At 39.3% G+C, this 16,082-nt stretch overlaps 1 protein-coding gene across 2 annotated transcripts; it reads right to left on the bottom strand.

The window, feature by feature from the left end:
- Positions 1-6,613: 6,613 nt before the first annotated feature.
- On the bottom strand, positions 6,614-12,765 carry LOC146680713 (uncharacterized). Of its 2 annotated transcripts, XM_085448606.1 has the most exons (5): positions 12,483-12,765; positions 12,297-12,377; positions 8,734-8,832; positions 7,997-8,094; positions 6,614-7,901 (listed from the first exon to the last, which is right to left on the bottom strand). In XM_085448606.1, exons 1-5 carry the CDS (start codon positions 12,658-12,660, stop codon positions 7,803-7,805), a joined length of 555 nt encoding a protein of 184 aa, XP_085304732.1. In that variant the 5' UTR covers positions 12,661-12,765; the 3' UTR covers positions 6,614-7,802. The 2 variants fall into 2 exon arrangements, with proteins under 2 accessions (XP_085304732.1, XP_085304731.1); XM_085448605.1 differs by having other exon boundaries at positions 12,297-12,765.
- Positions 12,766-16,082: the final 3,317 nt, after the last annotated feature.

Here is a 16,082-nt window from a genome sequence, read left to right as displayed (position 1 = left end):
TGCTGTTTGTTTGCTTCCATATATTGTCTATTCTGAAGTATGTTTCATAAAAAAATCCCCAACCCTACACAAAAACAATAGTGTAACAGATACATGTCTTTCCAAAAAGACTGTTCCACTTTAGCTGTCTTGTTGAAAGTTTCTTTAGAAGTCTTAAGCAATGCTGTTTTTTTTAGGATGGCGTCAGATATCTGAGTCTAAAATTAATGACAATTCCAATGACTCTGCTTAGCTGGTAATGGTCAGTCATACAGTGCTTGAGTTGGGATAAAATTCACAGTAAATATGTAAATGCATAGAAATATAACTGCTGACCCTTAGAACAGTTTAGCAAACAAGCTTCCCTCTTATGAAATGCAGAAGTGTCTACATTGGCATGTTTCCCATAGCTACTGTAGCAGAGTGAATATTATATTTGAAAATTGCATTAATCACATTGTATGGTACTAGTATAAATAATAGCTGCCATCTGAGCATCCCTCACTGGCTCGCTTGTTGCTGTATATATCTGTGCCTTTGGTTATCTTACTTCTATAGCTGTTACAGGTAGGAGTCGCGTGCATGTTGCTGCTGCCTCAGTTTGAATTGGCCACATTTTTGTTGATTGGTGCTACTTGTGCTTTTGTAGAGATCACCTGCGCATTATTTCCTCTGAAGCCATCAATCGATTGCTGGTATGTTTTTATTTTGTGCCGTACATTTAATCATTTCACTTGGTAGTAAACAGGTGTTTTTATATATTTTGCTTTATCTTTTTGTTTTTGCCTGCCTGCTGTATATGGAAGCCTGTTAGTGTGCATTTATTGTATTAAATTGTTTAATCAGAGCAGATGTGTGAAGCTGAGCTGCAGGTCCTCACCTGGCATCACATTCACCTGCTGGTAACCCACAGCTCTGAATTTACAGTAAATGTACAATTGAATCCTTATTTTACTTTGATATGTTTTGATTGGCTGTCATTACATTGTTTTTTTTGCACTGAAGCATGTTTCTGTCCCAAGTAAAGCAGATTTAAGAGCTGATAATTAGCATAGTTTCAAACTAAATATTCTCTAGGTGAAATTTGTTGCCGGCTTTTTCTCTTTCTTTGTAAAAGCTTTTGAGCTTTCTATTGCTGCTCTGCCATTGTGTTGTGTGTGTGTGTGTGACATCACTGGTTCCTTGAGCTCTTCCTCATTATTCTCCCACACAAAGAAATGATAAGAATCATGTGGTGTTTTTACACCACTTTCTCTTCGTCTTTATGTTCTTTATGTTACTTGCGGGTCCCTTTGTGTATCTACTGATGTTCCTCTTTTGACTGACTTGCCTCTCAGTTCCTAAACATTTTGAGATTGGCTAATTGTTCAAAAGGTTTCTATTCTGAACTCAATAAGTTCTTAAGGGGAAATTTCTGAACTACCATCATAACAAAAAAAAAAAGACTCAGCACAAATGCAGGCTGTGCTTAATGCGCTTTATTCTTCAAAGACAAACGTGAATAAGGCTCAAAGTAAACTCTATGAACAACATGTGAATGTGATCCTGTAGGATTATGCTAGGAGAAAATATCTGGTATGTTTTGGTAATGTAGATAAATAAATGTGTGTTTTGCGTTTGCTTTTTGTTTTCTTTCTAAACCAACTGATACAAATGCATGATCATTGTCGTTATTCCGCGTGGTTTAAAGTACATATACAGTGATGATAAACTTGTGGCTGAAGCTTGCTGCAGAAACAGGAACTAGAGCTCTGAAAGCTGCAAAAATTCAACCCCACAAACTGATGTGGCACAGGTAACTTTAAACACTCCACTAGACATGAGGCCTTATTTATGAAAGTAATGAAGAAGCCACTCTAAAAAGAACATGCCAACAAGGGTTAAAGTGAAGATGCATTAAAACAAGCTACAAAACATCTAAATTAATGCTCTTTGGACATATAAGACAAAAGTGTCTATGTTCAGTGATAGTGCACAGCATTACACCTGGGGAAAACCAAACACACATGTCAGCACAAGAACCTCATGTCAACTGTTAGCACGATGGAAGGGTGATGATTTGGGATTGCTTTGCAGTCATGAGACCTGGGGACCTTACAGTCATTGAGTTGACCATGAACTCCTCTGCATGCCCATGCAAGTATTCTAGAGCCAAATATTGATGCTATCTATCTGACAGCTAAAGCTCAGCCGCAGCTCAGGCGTGCAGCAAATCTCCAACAGAACAGCTAAAAAAGAAAAGAATCAATCAATCAATCAATCAATCAATCTTTATTTATAAAGCACTTTTCATACAGAGAAAATGTAGCACAAAGTGCTTTACATAGTTAAAAGCAGCCCACCCCACCCTCCAACTCACTCCCCACACTCTCAATACACATATATCCCCCCACCCACACACACATACACACACGCGCACACTTAAAGAGTAAAAATTGGGCTGGGCTCGCATGAGCCAAGTGAGGAAACACTATAACAGGGAGCCGTCTGCACCGGGAGCCGGTCACAGACCGCAGCCTCCAGGCTGGGCACACAGCAGGAGGGAGGCAAAGGAGCCCCCCAGCCAGGCTGAGAGGACCCCAGAGACCCAGCAGCCACGGTCAATAACAGCCCCGGTGCAGAGAGCGCCCTCCGAGGAAACACTGGAGATATGACGCAATACGATATATATAGGGTAAAATGATAAAATAAATAAGAACAGGATATAATATAAATATAAATAGAATAAGAAGATTAAAAAATGAATAAGAATAAAATCAAACAAATATTAGGTAAATCCTAAATTAATAATAGAATAACAGGATAGAATAAATAAGCATAAAATAAATAAACGCTAAGTAAAAGCTAAATTAAAAAGGTGGGTCTTGAGCCTGTTCTTGAAAACATGTACGTTCTCTGCGGCCCTGAGCTCCTCCGGCAGGCTGTTCCACAGACGAGGACCATACCACTGAAACGCTGCCTCTCCGTGAGTATGTGTCCTGACTTTAGGGACAATCAAAAGGCCAGTACCAGAGGACCTCAGGGTCCGCGAGGGTTCATATGGTAAAAGCAGATCTGAGAGATAAGAAGGCCCAAGACCATTAAGACATTTAAAAACCAATAAAAGAACTTTAAAATCGATCCTGAAACACACGGGGAGCCAGTGCAGCGATTCTAAAACCGGTGTAATGTGGGCCCGCCCTCTGGTCTTCGTCAGCACACGAGCTGCCGAGTTTTGCAAGAGTTGTAAAGTTGAAATATTCTTCTTAGGAAGACCAGAGAGCAGGGCATTACAGTAATCAATGCGACTGGTAATAAAAGCATGCATCAGCATCTCCGTGTTGGCCCGAGAGAGAATAGGGCGGACTCTGGCTATATTTTTTAGATGATAAAATCCAATTTTGGTTACATGTTTAACATGTGGGATAAAACCAAGCTCAGAGTCAAAAATAACACCCAGGTTTTTCACTTGTAGCGAAGGACATAGTGAAAATGCCTCTAATTTAGACAAGAGTTTCTCTCTCTGAGCCTCAGGACCGACAATTAAAACTTCAGTTTTGTCCTGGTTAAGTTGTAAAAAGTTTTCTGCCATCCAAGATCTTATATCCAAGACACAGTTAAAAAGGGCATCCATTGGTCTGGTGTCATCAGGAGACACGGAGATGTACAGCTGCGTGTCATCAGCGTAACTGTGGAAGTTCACTCCATGCCTCCTGATGACACTGCCGAGAGGCAACATATACAAATTAAAAAGTACAGGGCCTAGAACCGACCCTTGAGGCACACCACATGTCATTTTATGGATCTTAGAGGAGCATGTATCCATACTCACCATAAAAGATCTGTCAGAGAGATAGGAAGTGAACCAGTTGTGTACAGCACCAGAGAGGCCCACCATGTGTTTCAGTCTGTTTAAAAGAATAGCGTGGTCTACTGTATCAAAGGCTGCGCTTAGATCCAGTAGCACCAGGACTGAGAGCTTTTGGGAGTCCCAGTTACATCTAAGATCATTTAAAACCTTTAGGAGAGCCGTCTCTGTGCTGTGGTTCACCCTAAATCCAGACTGGAATATCTCCAGGATCTGTCTATCATTGAGAAAATCAGTAATCTGAGTAAAAACAAGTTTTTCTAAGACTTTACTTAAAAATGGTAAGTTGGATACAGGTCTGTAGTTATTAAAATCATTACAATCCAAATTGCTCTTCTTCAGAAGGGGCCTCACCACCGCCGTTTTAAAGGCAGCAGGGAAGACACCCAACTGAAGAGAGCAATTCATCATGCATAAAAGCTCAGCCTCAAAAAATCCATAAAGTGTTTTAAAGAGTGAAGAAGGAATTGGATCTAAAAGACATGTGGTGGGTCTCACTGTGGAGAAAACCTTCTGAAAGTTCTCAGCATTAACCAGGACAAAGCTGTCCAGTGTCTCCTCAGGTACAATCGAGCCCTCAGATGTATTTAAAATCATATCACGATTAGATAAAATATCAGATCTGATGGCGCTGATCTTTCCCCTGAAGTGGTCTGCAAACTGCTCACAGAGCGAGTCTGTGGGGGTTCTTTGGGAGCTGTTAAAATCAGGGTTAAATAAGTGATCTATGGTGGAAAAGAGGACCTTGGGATTATTTTTGTTAATACTGATTATTTTGGCGAAGTATGAATTTCTTGACTTCCTTAATGTATTATTGTACACTTTAAGTTGCTCGCAAAATATTTGATGGTTGATATTATTTTTAGTTTTCCTCCATCTCCTTTCTGCTGCCCTGCAATTTCTTTTGAGTTTTTTGACTTCTTCGTTTCTCCAGGGTGATGCATGTTTTACGTTAATCTTTTTGGTGGTGAGTGGAGCAACGGAGTCAAGGCTTTTCTTCAGTTTGCTGTTGAAATAACTAAAAATCAAATCGCAGGATGCAGGTAAAATCACAGGGGGGCATTCGTCTAAAACCCTGGTAAAATTTGCAGCCACTTCAGAGGTTAGATAGCGCCTCCTCACAGTTCGCACCGAGGTCTCCCGCTGAATAAAACCGGTGATGTTAAAAAACACACAGTAGTGGTCAGAGACAGCCAAGTCAACAACAGAGGACACGCTGGTGGACAGCCCATGGGTGATGACCAGGTCCAGAGTGTGTCCTCTGTTGTGAGTCGGCTGCGTGACGTGCTGGGTAAAATCCAAACAGTGAAGAATGTTTAAGAATTCTTTTGCTGCAGGGTCAGAAGGATTATCTATGTGCAGGTTAAAATCACCGGTTAAAATTATCATGTTATATTTTGAATGTATGTTTGTTAAAAATTCTGAGAATTCCTTGATAAAAGCAGCGCTGTCTTTAGGTGGTCTATAAACTGTGACAGATAAAACTGGAGGGCTGCTGAAAACAATAGCATGGAATTCAAAAGTGGTAAAATGATCAAATAAAATTTGTTTGAATCAAGTTCAGCAATGGGCCAATCAAAGGTCAGACCTCAACCTGATTGAAATACTGTGGTGGGCCCTTCAGAGAGCCGCGTATAAACGAATGCCTCCAAGTCCCAATCAAAGGAACTTAGTAAAGAAGAGTGACCCAGAATTGAACGTGAGAGATCATTAAACTCAGTTTTTCTACACGCTGTTTCTGAATTTGGGCTTTGTTTGTGTGTTCTTGTTCATCTCAGGTTGTAATGGATTCATTTTAGGACATGATAAAGACTTTTTATCACTGGTGTAAGTCACACAAATCCAATGATTTCCAAATTCAGATTAACAAATATCATCATTCTTGATCTGCCATCTGGACCTGTTTTTGCCCCATCTTCTCTCATCCCTGCTCGTTTTGCTAACCTTTTTGGGATTTTTGGTCATTCAGGTTCAGTTATTGTTCAGTACCTTCAGTTTCTTTTATTTCCCCCCCATTTTATGTTTCTGTGTAGTTTCTTCTTTGTTTTGCCATTTTGAGTTTGGTATTTTAGCTCATTTGTACTTCAGAGTTATTTCTCTTATTCTCATTCCTGGCTCTGTAATTTGCAATCATGTTTTTCCTGATTTTGTCGGCTTCCTGCCTGCCTGTGTTTCTGTTTACAAGTTCAATTACTTCCTGCTTTATTTTGTTTGGTGTTTTGTCTCTTGTCTTTGTATTTAGTTTCACACCCCTTCTCTTATTTTCTCAGTTAGTAAAACTACCCTCCCAGGTATCTCCTGTTTGCCCTCATCATCTTGTTTATTTATTCCTTCAGCTTTATTCAGTTTTTGTTGTGTTTTTCCTCATTACATTTGTGTGTGTCTCATTTCTGTATAGTTTTTGAATTCCTCATTCCTGGGGAACATTTTCATTGGAATTTAGCATTAAAGCTGCCTTTTAAATGTATTTCCTGTCTCCTGGGTCCTACATTTGGGTCCAAATCCTGCCTACCAGACATGACACGTGACCTGTTTGTACTGGTTGGAGCAGGATGGGGCCCAACATGGTCAGAATACATGGAAACAGGAAGCTGGCATTTTACTGAGAAGCAACAACTGAAATTGTTTTTACAGGTTGTCACTTGCTGTTGTTTTCAGAACGTGTGAGGAAAGCGCTGAATAGTTTCCTGCGAAATCTGACCAACAAACACTCACATGGCCTTGAGGAAAGAGGAACATTGTGAAACTCTTTTTTTAAATAATATCATCCAGATTTGTTTCTGTCCCTTGTTGTTCTCAAATGTTTAATAGGTTCATATTAAACATTACAAAGAAATACTTCAAACCACATTTTCTCTTTCAAACAAACAAATCACTGGTGTGAACTCAAGTTCTATTTGTGTTAAATAACTACACGAATGCCTAAACCAAAAATAAATGCTGTAATCAAACTGAAAATGATCGCAGTGTATTTTCACAGAACAAAAGAATAATGCCACAGGTATGTAGAAAGTTCTTTTACATATTCTTATACTAAAACAAACCTGTTATGCAATAATTTGCAAAGACCATATAATCTTAGATTTTAAATCAACAGCCCAAATGTTCAAACTGAGATTATTAATGTGGATGGATTAGTTATTTGTGAACAAAGTCTTTCTGGAGAACTTCAGTGTTTACCAGGGATGCTTTTAAAAAAAAACACATTTAATTTTGTTACATGTTATTGTGACAGACTGGTGATCTGTCCAGCGTGTACCCCTCCTTTAGCCCTATGACAGCTGGTATAGACTCCTGCATACTTAAAATGGATAAGCAGAGGAAAATGGACGGCTCAGTAATTTTGACAGCTTCTCACAACATTATTTTTAAATTTGATGCTGCAACAAATAAAAAAAAATATGTCTTTCAAAAATCACATTTCTCACAGTCAACATGTGATATTTTGTCTTTGTCCTGGTTTCACTTCTGTTTGACATTTAATTGTAAAATGCAGCTTTCTGTTGTCATACTTCATCATCATGCTGACCTTTTAGGGAATGAGACTGTGTTTAAAATCTGTGCTTTCAAAATAGCATAAACAACAAAACAGCTGAAACAAAACAACAAAAACTGATAAACAGATACAAACTATAAGAGAACAAATAAATATTAAATGTTGGAGTTTCATATTTACAGGTTTTCACAGCAGCATTGAGTTATGGTGTTAAATCCTGAAGCACCTTAAAGCAGGTTTGGCTAAAGGTTGTCACATTCTTGGGTCCAGCTCAGAAGCAGAGCAGATTGTCTCTGACTAAAATTAATCTTGCAGCACTTTCATCAAGTTTGTGGAAAATTTTGATTCAGAACTTTTGGTCCAACAACTCAAACCAGAGAGGAAAAAATAAATCCTCCTTCGAGCAGCGGAGCAGCAAGTCTTCAGTTATCAGACTGACCTCTGTCCAGCAGGTATCATCCACCTGTACAGGTGTGTCCATCAGCTTTGAGGTAGTGTGGAGCGAGGAAGCTGAATTTTGTAATAAACACACTCTTGAAGCGGAGCAGCAGAGGGAGTGGGGAGCTGGATCTCCTCGTACTGAAACACAACAGCAGCACTGAGTACAGGACAAAGTAGCACTGAAGGAGAACAATGAGCATGAGCTGCAGGGTCACCTGTACACTTTGAGTTACCTGTGGAGTCTCCAGCCTCTCACTGGTCCCAGCTGGAGGGAGGTTTGCCTGATACTTGCTGATTCTCCTCTTCAGACACAGCCATACACAACTCAGACCTGCCAACAGACCATCAGGGGAGTGACATCACCTTCACACTCACATCAGCACTCATCACATACAACACAATTCTCCACTGTGCAGAGAAACCTTTCAACATCTGGACAGCAGAAGCACAGCTGAAGCCTGCTGGGGCAGTGAGCAGTACGTTTGTGCTGTACTGTCTGTACAGCGTCGGCTTTCAGCCCCCATGGATTACATCTACGTACTTTGGTAATATGTGAGTAACATAAAGAATGTTGTGGGCCAACTTTAAAAATACTTATTTCCACAAATGTACAACTATAAAACTACCTCACATACTTGCAGCTTATGTGTAAAAGTTACAGTATGAACCTGCACTAAATGTTTTATAAGCTGGATGAATATAAACTACAGATGCCTGAATCCACATAGTAAGAAGCGCTGCTGGAAGGAGAGGGTTACAAGATGAGTTGACATCTATTATAAAAATGGGAGGTTGGTTCAAAGCAAGCTTGACTAAAAATTACTGTGGCTGAGCTGGTTGCATTAAGTACTGCTGCATGAGTTAGTGGTAGCATTTCTGCATATCTACATATGCAACATGTTGCTGTGGAGGGGTGCTGGTATTAATAGAAGAGCAGACAGACCACAGAGATTTAGACAAAATGACTCACAGAGTACTAAAAAGAGCACAAAGTTCAGGATCACTGAGCTGACGAGGAAAGTCTGCCTCTGCAACACTCCACACTCAGGGTCAGGGGTTGGACAGATATCTGGAAGAAGAAAAGTTACACATATCGAATAAGAAATTATAGTGTTTCGTAAAACTATCAGACATTAACAATGTTTTCATGTCTGAGGCCCAGCTGACTACACTTTAACAAATAGTTCATCTAGTCGACCCAAGTTACTGTTTTATATTACAGGAACTTTCAAAAGCTGAAAAAAATTGCAGTAATAAAAAAAAAAAACGTATCTGTTTTTGCTCAGGCTTTGGGCAACGCGATTCCCGTGTTGTGCCAAAGACATTTTGCACTGGTGTTTATTTATTATAATATTAGAAATATTATTGTTTATTATTTTAACCTTTGACCATCTATGAGTTGCAGTTTTGAGGGTGAGTGGTAATTGATTAGTGAGCGATTAGTCTGTTGTAACTTTAGAGACCAACACAATGGTGGAAAACAAATGTTTCCAAGATTAGGTGAGTTGACAGGTTGATTTAGCAGCTGTTAGGATGATGTCTTTTTATGTTCTCAGGCACCCAAGTCAGGGAAGTCTAAGTAGCTTTGAAAGAAAGCAACTGGACTTGAAAGAAACTTTTTAGATTAGAGAAACTTAAAGTAGTCCAGTCGCTTTCTTTCAAAGCTCCTTGGAGCCTTTTATATTTCAAATTGGCAACCTGTTGAGGATCATGTCGTATTTGAGCAGCTGTCTTTAGAAATGAATGATGTCATCTTTCAGGTAAAGCCTCAAATTTTGTTTCGACTGTTCTTCTATTGTACAGTAAAGAGGTCACACTTCAAAGAAATAAGGTTACCAGAGATGGGCAGTAACACGTTACTGTAATCCGATAACTTTTTTTTAAGTAACGAGTAAAGTAAGGGATTACTATTACAAAAAAGGTAATTCGATTACTGTTACTTTCCCATAAGCATGCTGCATTACTAAACCGTGATTCTCATGGCAGTGACGTAAGCGAGTGCGACGTTCGTGGCAACAGTGGATCATATATCGAGTGTGGAGAGAGTATGATCCTGCAGCGTTTAAAGCGTGGAAGTACTGACCTGACTTTGAATTTGATTCTGTCAAAAGTGACAAAACATTAGTGTCCTCTGTTCACTGCGTGGGAAGAAAACTTCTTTTTACAGTGAAAAAACCCTTAACTTCAGAGCAAGCTGCCACGGGAATGTGAAATTCACAAAACCTTCGACACACTGCGGCACACCTGCACCAGGGCAAACCTCCGCCTGCCCCACTCCTGCTTTACAGGGGAAAACAGAGCAACAGGACCGTTGAGTCTTTGATTTTATTTATTTTCTGCTGTGTTTTATGTGCATCTATTTGAAAGACTGAGTGTAAACAAAAAATATATATTTTATTTTATGAGCTGGAATGTGCAGAAAATAAGTTTAAATGTTAAACAAATTTCCTCCAGTCAGAGAATGTTGCATATAATTTAATTTTTGCTTGATGCATGAAGTTAAAAGATTAAAACTAATAAAAACAAGTTTTAAAAGGAGACTTTTTCATTTGATTACAGTTTGTATGGGCTTAAAGATCTATCACTTTATCACCTATTCAGGTTGTAAATCATGTTTTTAAAAAGTAACTAAGTAACTGATTACTTTTGCAAATAAGTAATCAGTAAATTAGCAGGATTACTCTTGGGGGGGGGGAAATGATCAGTAATTAGTTACTGATTACTTTTTTCAAGTAACTTGACCAACACTGGATATTACTGAAGCTTTACTTTACCTCTAAATAGGACACTGTTACAATAATGACTATTTGCAGAGAACATTTAAAACACACAGTCACAAATTTCTTTACTGATTTGATAAAAACAAGCAAAATATAAGTTTACATTTCCACACAGACAAACATGCAGTCTTACATTCAGTCATCATGTTGACTAAATGAACTATAGTCAAAATAACTGGCTAAAGATTAAGGAAAAGCTAACCTACAAAGGTTTCAGATAATTCAAAGCAATCATTAAACTGACCAAATAAGAAAACTACTTTCATGCCATGGTCATCTCTGGATATGAAAAAGTTCCACTTCCAGTTCCAAGACACTCACAAAATGATCAGAGGGACCAACTACTGGAATGAAGTCTTGGCAGATCTGCTATATTGCCACATACCTGATCATGTAGGGAAATATATATGCTCCAAATAAAGTTTATAAATGAATTCTAAATTTCTAGCAGCCAAGCTGCTGGAATAATTAGAGATTAGCTGAAGGTTTGAGCAATGCATGGGAATACTGAATCAGAACAATCGAGATGGGAAGAAGTTAAAGTTTGTGCTAATGGTTCCTCCGCTCAAGTGAGCCAGTGATGGTTTGATTTTTGTAATGTTTCTAGATGAAAGAAACAAGACTGGGTGAGCTTTGTGATGTAAAAGTTAAATATCAAGATTCAAATGCTGATCAAGAACAACACCAAAGTTGTGATGGAGGAAATCTCATCAAAATTACATCAGCTATGAAGTAATCACTGTGGTAGGAGGTAATAAATCTTTTATCAGTGATAAATTCAGGAACATTTTGTTTTATCTCTAGAGACAAGCCTATCACTGCATTAGTCACAACAGGGAGCTTCACCTATTACAGTCTGTGGTTTCCAACATTATACAAAAAAGCAACCATGAATGCACTGCACCACATAAATACCTCTGGTGCACTGCAGGGAAACTGTCACCACAGCCACCAAAGCCTGTGAGCTAAAGAACAATGCAATTTCAAACAGCATGATACAGATCTGCAGGAAAGCGTAATGAGTTTTTGACTAAGAAATAGCTTCACTAAAGCGTACCAGTGAAACTGTGTACAAACAATTACAGTGGAACCCCGACTTACGAATACCCTGTTTCACGAAAAATTCAATTTACGAAGGCACTGAACGGCAATATTTCTGCCCGTGTTACGGCAAAATGCCCGAGTAACGAAATCCGCTTTCTCTGATTGGCTGAGCCTACAATGCCCACAATGCCTTCCGAATCATGTGACATCCCCTTGGCTTCTGTACTTGCGCTTTGCTGTTCCACTTGAACGACATATTGTTGTTCTAGTTAGCAATTAGCCTATAGCCTATCGTTCAGCATCGCCTCACTCAAAACGCGCAATGGGTGCTTCGACTTACGAAAATTTTCGACTTACGAAAGACCCTCGGGAACAGATTAATTTTGTAAGTCGGGGTTCTGCTGTATTAATAAATGTAGTTTTAGTTATCAAATACAACTCTTTTTTTTAAATATATTTTTTTCTTTTCTTTTTTTTCATTGTGCACTTTGGCCCTTAGAAAACACAACATGCAAGATACTGAGAGCTGACTGAAGTTACACATTTAAGTTATCTTTATTAATCCTTTATATCCAGGTAAAAATCTCATTGAGGTTAAACATTTATTTTCCAAGAGAGACTTGGCATCATGGCAGGTCTCTCAAGTAAATCAATAGTAATAAGTACTTCTGTTATTATTAGCATTAAATTTAATAAACTTTGTACTTACCTGAGACGAGGCTGAAACTCTCCACAAACTGAGTGCTGCCTCCTCTCTTGATGCCACAGAAGTAAAGCCTGCAGTCCTCTGCTGTCAAGTTTTTAATCACAAGTTTGTTTCCCAGGATTGAAAATTTAGTTTCAAAATCAGGAGAGTAGTAGGTAGAGCCTGCTGAGGAAAAACTGCGGCCGATACCTGCTCTGAACTGACTGTAGATCTCCATGTACCAGTGGATCTCTGATGTCTGATTGGAGCAGGTTAGAGTGACATTGGTCCCCAGCTCTCCTCTGACCTCGGTCACGTTCTCGGCCTCTGCACAGAGCAGAAGCACCAACAGGATCATCCACAGGAGAACCATGATCAGCTTCAGCATCCACAACAAGACGGAGTCGTCTGAAAGCAGCTCAGCTCTGATGGACTCTGACACAGAAGTGCTCTACACTTCCTACTTCAGGCGGTGATTATGTCGTGTGTGACGTCTGCTGATAAACCACAAATACCAAGTAACTCTCACAGGAAGTGAAACCTTCTTTTTACCTCCAGCCTGACTTCTGTAGCAGGAATCTGACACGGAGCTTTCAGACTCAGTTCTTCTGGAACTGAATTTTCACATTACGAATGGTACTGTAGGAGTAATAACAACAACACAAGCAAAGGGGAGTTTAAAATCAGCATGAGAGGACAGTGTTTCATTTAAAGTACAAAGCACAGGTAGAAAAACTAGCAGTAGTAGTATATGTTTTAGTAGAAAATAAACAGACGTGCAGATACAATGAATGAATCCAAAACTATCCAGATTTGAACATGTCTGAACTGACTCAGTCCTGTTTCTCTGTAAATAAAAAAAATCTTCATCTAGAACTTCAACTGTTACTCCAGTGAAACACATCTCAAGTCAAATCAGACAGTAAATTAAAGGACAGTATATTTAACCCCTTCAAACATGGCTTCGCGTCTGTTACACCACAGCGCCTCCAGTTGTATCCAAATATTACTGCAATCCACAACCCACTGAATTCCTACTATAAATACTTCTATAACCTCTACTGCAAAAGCAGGTATTAAACTCTTTACACTCAATATTCTCACTGAAACTTTAACTACTGTAATTACAGTGTACCCCATTCAAAGTGTATTAGAATGACTACTTTCACTACTACACTCTGTACTACAAATATTACTCAATCTGATTAATCTAATTCAAATATGAAACTGCTGCCTTTATCATAGCAGCAGTGAAGCATGATGTGAGTGGCATTTAGCTACATCTGCATAACTGCAACAATAACCACTACACACTCTGACAGTACATTTTACTAATGCTCATCAAATAACCTTCTGCCCACAGCCCTGGTTTTAGTGCCTGCTATTACAACCTAAAACTATGACAAAGTTGCTCCTCCATTTGCAGCACTACTATCATCTATGTTCTGTTTATCCGTCTGTGACTGTTTACTGTTACCGTGTTACTGCGAAATGATCAGTTACAACTTCTGTTAATGACAGATATCAGCCTGTTACTACCTGTGCAGTTAAAGCTGATCCCTGAACTGGGTCAGACTTCCTTGAATTCAGCCTGAAGATGGTTCCAATTAAGAAACTGTTAGCTGACATAAAATGTACTTTACTATATACATGACTGATGTCTTTAAAGGATATCCAAAACACAACAGCAAACACTTAAAAGATATTTGAACTTGCATGCATGTATAGATGGTGCATCAACACTGATGCAGTTTAAAGTTAATCAATATATATGAGGCCAAAACTACTTAAAAATATTTGACCAGAATTGAACTTTTCATTCATTTGGGAGCTGTGAGCCTGTTGTGAACCTTATGTTGGAGCACATACGCAATTCTGAAAAAGTTGTTACACCGTAAAACATTTTGAAGACAATTGTTTTGAGACATTCTTCTTCCATCAAATTTAAACTACATAAATATTTTTTTTCCAAATTGTACTTTTCCTTAGTTTAAACGTGCTATTGTGAATTAAATAGGGGTTGATGAGATGATGAGTAAAATTATTAATAACACCTGAGATGAGTGATACCTTTAAAGTAACACACAGGGACAGCACCAGCAGTACATGTTTAATAGAAGTAACAATAGCCATAATATGGTTTGAATTTATAAAGGTCAGAGCGAAGATCATCAACACATGCGAGCAGATCAGCTGTTTTCATCTTCTGTCTCCAAACTGTTGCTGCAAAGAAACTCAAACATGAACACAATCTGAAAACAGTGAAAAGGTCAAAGCAGACAAGCTAACACAGGTGGTACATTTTCTAATACTGTAACATTTCTAAAACATGACATTAATCATACATGAGTAGAAAAATGCGTCTTCAGCATCACTTTGTCAAGTGTAGGCTGTGTACAGGCAGGATAGGACCCAAAGTGCAGACTCATGGAGGCAAACGTGAACTCAAACTCAGCTTTTATTGCTGGATGGCAGAACAGAACAGTAAACTAAATAAACTGAGAATAAAGAGAGCTAAATTGGCAGGCAGGCAGAACACACAGCAAGGGATGATAGAGATCACAACACAGACAAAGGAAAACACAGGGCTTAAATACACAAGCTGTGCCCTAAAATGTCGGCTGCATCCTTCGGAGGACCCGGCCTTCGCGGTCTACGTGGGCCGGGTCCTTCGAAGACCGAGTAGGCCGGAAGAACGAGGCTGTGAAATGGGACAGTCTAGCCTTTTGATTAGCATCACCGCTGTCTCGGTGGAGTTTAATAAACTAAGCCGTCTGCTCCTTGCTATCTAAAATATAATATCGACCATCTCACACTTCTGTTTCATCAGTTTTCTGTTTCACGTTTATTCAGCTGTGTGAAAATCCCAGAGGAACCCACCAGATGGATTAATAAAAATTTATTTAATGTAATCTAAGTGAATAACTCTAATCTCAGCCAAACCGATTTACTACGGAACAAATAAAACACAGAAAAAAGCCAAACAATTACATTTTAAAGTTATCTGAGTGACTTATATATCGTGTTTAACCTGTGTAGCGAAAGACAGCGGGGGTCTGAAAACAATGAAGCCGGGAGTCCACTGCTCTCGCCGGGTTAAGTGACCATTGAACCCCCCGGCTTGCTATCGAGCGGGTGGGTAACAGACGTCTCAGAAAACGTTGGCGCACTTTTGCAAATATGCGATGTCTTGATAAACCAAGCAGTTATTTAAAGTTTACACAGCAACTTTCTCGCCTGAAAATATGTTAAAAGTTTATTTTGTGACCCAGAAAGAGTAATAAGAGTAATATTAAAACTTAGTAGTGCTCGCCATTGTTGGAAACTGGAATTGGCTGTGCCGCGCTATGAATTCTGGGATATAGTGGGGCCACAAAGGACACACCTGACCCATCCTTCAATTTTGGGCAAAATAAAGGACGGATTAGTTGGACACATTTGAAGGAGTCGAGGAATTGGGACAGCCTTCGTCACCTGGCTGTGGCGTAAGCCTTCAAATACGGCCTACAGAGGATGCAGCTTACGTTTTGGGACACAGCTACAGAGGGAGCAATCAGGGAATGGGAACAGGAGACACAGACCTTCAAAGTAAAACAGGAAACAACAACTGAACTTACAGACTCACAAGCAGACGCTGCAACAGAGGGAACAGGGACGTGAGACCAGGGCAGACACAAACACGGACTGGACACAGAACAGAGGGAGTATGGAAACCAAAACTGAAGAACTACAAAATCTCACACCAAGAAGAACAGAGGGAAATAGAAATACAAAACAGAAAGCAAAACCTTCACAGTAATAAACCGAGAT

Source organism: Copadichromis virginalis, linkage group LG23, assembly GCF_057382275.1.
Source record: "Copadichromis virginalis isolate Kocher_CV1m ecotype Utaka linkage group LG23, C_Virginalis_male_GT1.1, whole genome shotgun sequence".
NCBI classification, from domain to species: Eukaryota; Metazoa; Chordata; class Actinopteri; order Cichliformes; family Cichlidae; genus Copadichromis; species Copadichromis virginalis.
This window is presented reverse-complemented; position numbering and strand designations above follow the sequence as displayed.